At 35.7% G+C, this 7811-nt stretch overlaps 2 protein-coding genes across 2 annotated transcripts in view; both read right to left on the bottom strand.

The window, feature by feature from the left end:
* Positions 1-2252: 2252 nt before the first annotated feature.
* LOC21392048 (putative pentatricopeptide repeat-containing protein At2g01510) lies at positions 2253-4788 on the bottom strand. Its single transcript, XM_010097732.2, is given in 3 exon segments — positions 2253-2483; positions 2485-2586; positions 2588-4788. Coding segments are annotated over 3 exon segments (2442 nt in total). The 3' UTR covers positions 2253-2344.
* Positions 4789-6324: 1536 nt separating this feature from the next.
* LOC21392046 (light-regulated protein 1, chloroplastic) overlaps positions 6325-7811 on the bottom strand; it is an 11971-nt gene continuing 10484 nt past the window's right edge. Inside the window, exons 3-4 of the mRNA XM_024165405.1 lie at positions 6512-6565; positions 6325-6400 (exon numbers count right to left, since the gene is read on the bottom strand). Of these exons, the coding sequence (XP_024021173.1) occupies positions 6325-6400; positions 6512-6565 (130 nt within the window). The remainder of the gene's footprint in view (positions 6401-6511; positions 6566-7811) is intronic.

Genomic DNA, 7811 nt, shown 5'->3' with positions numbered 1-7811 from the left:
TAATATAATAAATAGAATTATATCAATACAATATAATATATAATATATTATAAATTAATAATTGCAATATCATATTATAATTATAATATCATTATTATTAAAATAATTATAATATAATTATAATATCATATTATATGATAAAATAATAATATTAGAGTTATTAATATAATTATGATATTACTTGTTATAATATTACTATTATATAATATTATATTATGAATTTGAATTTTAGATTGAGAAGATTGTAAATTTTAAATTTCATTAGGGGTATTATGGGTACTATGAAAGTTTTATTAATTGTACTATACTGATTCTCACACAATTTAAAAGCTAAAGTTATCTTTAGACTGCTTCTGATTTTGGCTGTAGATTCTTAAAAAATTCTTCAAAAAAAACTTTTGAGAGGATTTACTAAACACTAAAATCAGTTTTTGTTACAGAAGCTAATTTTGAGATGTAAAAGCAATACTAAACTAAGCCTGTATGTGGTAGGTAGTGATAGGTACCATAAGCTAGAACCATCATATATATATATATATATATAGAGGTGTGTCTTTGGTAAGTCTCTTGGGAAAATCTTGGGAAAAACATGTATTGACCATAAAACTAAACAAAGCGGAATTTTCCTACAAGGAAATGACTAGGAATATCGATCCTAATTACTCCAAGACTTACGTACGGTTTCCTACAAGCCCCACCTTTTTCCCATCATGCATCTGCTTGGAAATTAATGGGCGAAGACTCACAATTCCATGCACCATGGAAAAATACAAGTAAATATGGTTTCATTTTAGGATGATTCCTCGAGTTTTTCCGATTTCCTAATTGATTCCACGTGGCAGCTTATGTACGTGTGTATATATATATATATATATGTATCTATATATGCCATGTTACTTCATGAGAAGATCAACGAGATTTGTAGACATTATGGGTTCAATATTATTATTGTTGGAACAGAGAAACAGGAATATTGGTTTCTTTGGGAAGAATGTAATAGACCTCGTAGACATAGTCATCTTATGGGTTTCAATAGGAACAACTTTGTCACTCTTGATATTCCCATACAAAGAAACCATTAATATGAATAGGTATTTTAGCAGCAGCTGCAGCTTGTTCCATGCTTTCTTGTTGTCACTCAATTTTTCCATGTTCGGTTGCATCACCAACATCTCCCTTCGCCAAACTCATCCCGTCAACGCCGCCCACTGTCTTCTTCTAGCTCTCGCATCTACGGCTGCTGGGATTTTCATTTTGCTCATCCTTCTGCTCTCCGCTATTAAGTAACAACCACGTCGTCGTTTCTAGTTTACGTGTACGACCTAAGATCGAGATGGTATGTAATATATTTTGAATAAAGTTGAGCAAGCTAGGCTATGATAGTCTAGCTTCATATCTCTTGCTACCATGTGTAATTGATGCACATCTATGCGTTTTCTTCTATGTTCAAATATGAAAAAACAGTATGTGAGAACCGTTACGTACGTATTTATTCATTGTAGTTTTACTTTTATATCGAATCCTGGCTGCTAAGAATTCGTGGTTGATGTCACTTCCATTAACCTCAAAGCCTTTGCCCTTTTTTTTTTTTTTTTTTTTAATTAATGAGTTTCGTCATCTAAGCATAATAATACCTCATGAAAGAGTAAAAGACTAAAGTCCGGACAAATTTAAGCCCCGTTCATCTCACTGATTCAAATTTTCAATTTTAAGTTTCTACAGTTAAAACATCTAAAAAAATGTCGCATCTAACTTTTTCTACTACAGTTAAAAACTCTTAAAAAATATCACATATCAATTTGAATTAAAAATTTAAATTCACGGATCGAACGAGTTCTTAATGTGTATGATTTCTATCACTAGCGTTTCAATCCAAACTTTACCCTTCCTCCCGAGGCACCAAGGATTGGAGGGGAGGATAAAAAGTCTCCATAGGAACCAAAAAAAAGAAAAAAAAATCCAGCTTCGTGCCCTGTAAATCTCCAACAATCCATTAATAAGTAAGCACCAATTCGTTTCCCTTCAATATTGTATTTGCCATAACCAATGAAAAAGACATTTTTGACTAAAAAAGGAGCACCATAACTTCAAGGGAGAGAAAAAAAAAAAAAAAAAACCCACACTTGGTGCAAATTTGATTTACATGATTTCTCCAGTATCAATGAGTACTATTTCACTGCAGTTACAAGTTCAACCCAACAATTTATATACTCTAGCCTCAACATGAAGTCTAGAGTTTGAATTCCCCCACCCGTCAAATTTAAAAAAAAAAAAGAATATTCCAATACAAATTCCCTCCTCCTCTATTGGCACCAAGGGCAAATTTATGCCCTTTACCATTTAATTAACAAAAAATAAATAGATCACCAAAGTCTTTACAAGAGCAAAATCCATCTCTAAAATGATGGAACCTGCTAGAATCCCCGACTGTTATTTGCCTATTAACAATCTTAGAGATCACCTTGATTGCACTATGACAGTCTGCAAGCTCTCAAGTTTTTCATCACAACAATTGGTGTCCCTTCTGGTGTACTAATCAGCGCAAAAGCAATTGCCAAACGTTCACTGTGATACTTCAAAGACTGCTTTTATTTCCTCATTCTCGTTGTGAAGGGCACAACTTGTGTCCGGTTTGTACCCTTCCCTTTCCATCTCAGCCGTCAAAACATCAATCTTTCTCCTGATCTCCCCCATCCTCGGGTGGATCTCATCATTCGCCGTGAACATGTGAATCTCATGCTTAATCTCCACCCAACTTCGCGCAGGGTTCTTTCTCATCCCTCTCTCCCTCATCGCTTTCTTCACCCTGCCAACACTCTCCCACTCACCCGCAGCTGCATAAATGTTTGACATGTTCACATAAGAAGCGGCGTCTCTCAGCTCTGCCATGTTGAAAAGTTGGCTCGCTGCTTTCGTTGCCAATTCTTGGTTCTTGTGAATTCGGCACGCGTTTAGGACTGATGACCAGATGATCTCATCGGGTTCAAAAGGCATTTGAGCCATCAAGTTCACCGCTTCATCAAACTGCCCGCTTCGACACAACACATCAACTATTGATGCATAGTGTTCTCTCTTTGGAACAAGTTTATAGGTAGATGTCATGAAGTTAAAGTAATTTAATCCTTCTTCTACAAGCCCGCAGTGGCTGCAGGCAGTTAGTATGCCAAGGAAGCTAACCAAGTCTGGTTCGAAACCCGATTCAAGCATCTGTTCAAATGATCTAAAAGTTCCCTGGCCATCCCCATTTTGTGCATAAGCTGATATCAAAGCATTCCAAGAGACTGAATTCCTCTTGGGCATCTCTTGAAAAGTTTGAAGCGCGTCTTTCATAAACCCACATTTCGCGTACATGTCTAGAAGTGCACTTCCGGAGAACACATTAGACATGAATCCTGATCGTATTAGAGATGAGTGCAACTGTCTTCCCAGCGAGAGTAATGCCAAACTCGCTGAGGCTCTTAAGACGCTCGCGAAAGTCGCCTGGTCAGCGCAAACACTTTCTCTTCGCATCTCATTGAACAGCGCCACACCTTCATCGTGCAGCCCATTGTGAACGTAGGCAGAGATCATGGCTGTCCATGGCACTGCACTCCTGTGAGAAAGATCAGAAAATATTGTCTTGGCCTCCTTAAACCGGCTGCATTTGGCGTACATGTCGACCAGAGCATTTGCGACCAGAATTTCTAAATCAGCTGTCATCACGGCAGCCTGGGAGTGGATCTGCCGACCCATTTCCAAGTTTGAAGTAACTGCCGCCACGCTCAACATGGTTGCGAAAGGAAACTGCCTTCTATCAAATTTAGTAAACTGTAACTTGCGGAATAGATTCACAGCCTCCTTCAACTCCCCAACCCATGCATGTCCCGCAATTAGTATGTTGTAAGAAACACCATCCAGCTCCGGCATTTCATCAAAGAGTTTCCTCGCTTCAATCACACAGTCATGCTTCGAGTAGAAATCAAGCAATGCGTTCCCCACAAACACATTACACACGAAGCTATTCTTCACTGCCAAGGCGTGAACTTGTCGCCCAAACATCACGTCATCCATGCCAACACCGGCGCACAGAACGGCCGCAAAAGTGAAATCTGAAGGCTCATATCCCGAATCCTGCATTTCCCGAAAGAGCTTAACTGCTTCCGCATTCAACCCTTCCTTCGCATAGCCCGTTATCAACGCATTGAACGTTACAGAATCTCTATCGGGTATTTCCTTGAACACCTGGAGGGCCAATTCTATTCGACCCGTTTTGCAATAAGAATCAATCAATGAATTACAAACGAAAAGAACCGAATCACATCCCGATTTGACAACATGGGCATGAACTTGAAAAACTTCAGTACCACAATCCACATTACTACATCCCGATAAAAGAGTCGCAAATGTCACGTAATCAGGCTGCGAAGTTCCGAGCTTACGCATCAAAGCAAAAAGTCGAAAGGCTTCGCGAAAGTCGTTGCGTTTGGAGTAAGCGCCGATGAGTATAGTCCAGGTAACGGCCGGTCTCTCAAGCATGCTTTCAAACAGCTCTCGAGCAACGGGAATGTTTCCCTGTTTGACGTAAGCGGAAATCATGAGGTTTATGGTGACGGTGTTCTTGTGGGGCATTTGATCGAACACTTGTCGTGCTTGAGTGGTGTCGCCTCGCCGGAGGGCGTCCATGACCTTGAAGTTGGAGCGAGAGGTGTTGGGGTCGAACCCACTTTTGACGAGACGGGCATCGATGGAGTTTTGGAAGCTTCTTAGAGTGGCAAGCTTTTGGAGTACATTTGTTCTCTGTAGAGGCATGGCAATTGGCGCGTAAAATGATGGATTATTTGTGTATTATTGGCTCAATAAATATTATTTCATAACAAAATTTAAAGAGTTAATTTTATATATGGTTATTAGGTTTACACTCAATTCTATTTCAATTTTTAATTTTTTAAACGTCATATAGCCGATTTTTAAAGTTTTATTTTGTTTCAATTTTAATTTTTCTATTAATTAAGCGTTAAAATATGATAATATATGTATAAATTATAGTAAAAAATTAGAAATAATATTTTGAGTAAAAATTAACTTTTAATTTTTTATATAATTTGAGTCTCTAAACTTTATATTTTTTTAATTTTAGTCCATAAGTTCTTTAAATTATATTAAATATTTAACACTAAACTAATGAAAGAACTGAAACTGAAATTGAATAAAACCTTAAGGATTAACTGTGTAACGTTTAAAAAGTCAAAAACTAAAATGAGATTGAAGTTAAAACTCAAGAACTATTTGTGAGATTAACTCAAATTTTAAAGAGTTGGGATACGTAATATGTGCTCGAGTTTGTTGCACGAGAGGTTCTTAATCCTAACATTCAATTTTGACAAATTACTTTTTAAACTTTTGCTTTTTAAATGTTTCGGTGCATGTCATTAAAATTGATGAATGGTATTAAATTTCACAAAGATAATCATCACATTAGATGTAAAATATTTTCTTTATTGTTGTTAAAAATCCTTAAAAACTAGAACATTTAACATTTAATCTAACTATTTCTAAAAAGATTTTGATTACCATACGATTGGGGCTTGATTGTTGCTAAGAAATTGAAAAGTTATTTATTATTTTTAATCTCAAGTATTAAAAATGTCAAAAAAAAAAACGTTTGGTTCATGAATTAAAATCATGAGATTAAAATCATTTTTGATTTACGTGTATTTTTTATGAGAGAAAACACTGTAACAAACCATAAACTATGATTCGAATCGGGGTACAAATCTCCCAACCAAACAAGTCGTAAGATTCCTAAATAATTTGTCAAAATTTAAAATTCAATTATTAAAGTGACACAATACTCATAATTAGGGATTAATAATGTTTATAATCCCTTTTTGAAGTGGCGTTCGACTTAGTACTTCACCTTTTCACATGTTTGAGAAGGTCATGGAACTTTTATGTTCGGTTGACATCCAAACCTCAATCAATCGCAATAACTTGGGTATGAAAAGTATTGGATGTCTTTATTTATGCTTCCTTTAATTTTGTAAACTTAGATGACAATATTTGATAAATTGCCCTTTAAAGTATTGGTAGGAAAATACATAGTGACCGAATGAAGATAATTATTGCTTGTTTAAAATTGCAATTTGCAAGGGATATAAAACTCGCAACAATTTCTCAAATTTGTACATTTCATATCGATATGAACACATGAAGATGAAGTATAATCGTTTATTAATAATATTAATGAGAAGACGGGAGTTGTATATAACAAAGGAGGTGGGATTATATACAATAATGAAGACTACAAGTATAAGATCTAATCATGTCATGTGTTTGATCCTGATCTTAGTAGACCCCCTTCTGATACTCGTACTCACAGAATTCTCCACCAAGGTCGTCACAAGCCTCTCCTCGGAAAACTCTGCGTGAAAACACGAGCCTTTTTAGCCAATTTTATTCTTTACAAATTAAGATACCAAAATAACCATCACAACACAAAAGCTATTATTAATTCATGACCAAGTATGCTTACGTTTTAGGGTCAGTGTATTCGAGGTATTCTCTGTCAAAGTGTTCGCCAAAAACTCTATGCATAAAATGACTCCACGCAAGCGCACACAATCGAACAAGTAATATAGTAATTAGTAAAGTATCGTCTCCACAAGGACTGAGTTAATGAGAAATTCTATTACAAAAACCAGTTTTATCAATATGATTGAGAATAGTTTGAATGCCAAATTGATATTAATTAAGTGAAAAGAATGTATAAGACCAAAGACTGTAATTTAAATGCAGACAAGAGGTAAAAGTCAACAATATCTGAGCTTAGAGCTGTGATTTAATGATGGATGAAGGCTAGGATTACTGATTTCCCCTCGGTTGCAACTCTGACCACGATTTGCTATACGATTGCTGTAGCAAAGTTCATTTAGTCAACCTAAAATTCTACATAATCATCTTCCGACAGATTTATGCTTGTAATTCCTTAAACCAAACCAACATATTCCTATGTGTTTTAGTTTACAAACCTGACGTTAACATCAATTTTAATGGGTTGTACAAGATAATAGTATATTCCTATACTATCTCTTACATTATCCAAGCTAGATCTAACTCAACCAATCTTTCTAGAATTAGCTTAAGTTTGTGTTTTCTTACTAAATGATGGCCTGTCACTTAATAGAAAGTAAACAATAAATATGCTTGAATAAACTAGATGAAAATTACATTATCAATCAAAATAGCAAATAGATCTTCATTGCAACTTTGGTTCCATCAATAATCCTAGCTAAGGAATTTAGCTCATGTTTAGTTCAACAAAATCATAATTAATAACAAATAACAGATCCATAAGGTCTCGGAAAGTAAATACAGAGAGAAGGAGAAAACAACTAAGCTAAAATCTGAGGTCAAAAACCCCTCTTACAGCTGTCCCGTCAGTGCTTGGACCACTACCAGCGCTAAAAGACAAACTGCACCAGCTTGCTAATTTTTGGCTACTCCTGCTTTTGCTACGACTTTGCTGCAGCAATGCTATGGCATTGGGGGCATTTCAGCATTTGTGTTTTCCACCGTGCTTTTCTCACCAAAAGCCCGTCAGCACCCCTCCTCTGGACATCATGCACTAAGTTCCCAGGGTCAATACAATGAGTTGAATTGAGGAATAACTTCAAAATATAGCAAGATTTCCCATAAATAACAACTTTCTACCACACGGAAAAAGATTAATAAATGCTATTCAAAATACTAACACAAAGGCATTTTACCCGGAGAATATAAACAAATATTAAGCCTAAAAGTATGCTAAATAACTCTATTTCTGTGAGTTATCA

The sequence above is a fragment of the Morus notabilis genome, unplaced genomic scaffold, assembly GCF_000414095.1.
Source record: "Morus notabilis unplaced genomic scaffold, ASM41409v2 Scaffold1580, whole genome shotgun sequence".
Classification (NCBI taxonomy): domain Eukaryota; kingdom Viridiplantae; phylum Streptophyta; class Magnoliopsida; order Rosales; family Moraceae; genus Morus; species Morus notabilis.
The sequence above is the reverse complement of the archived record's forward strand: the minus strand, read 5'-3'. Positions and strand labels throughout refer to the sequence as shown.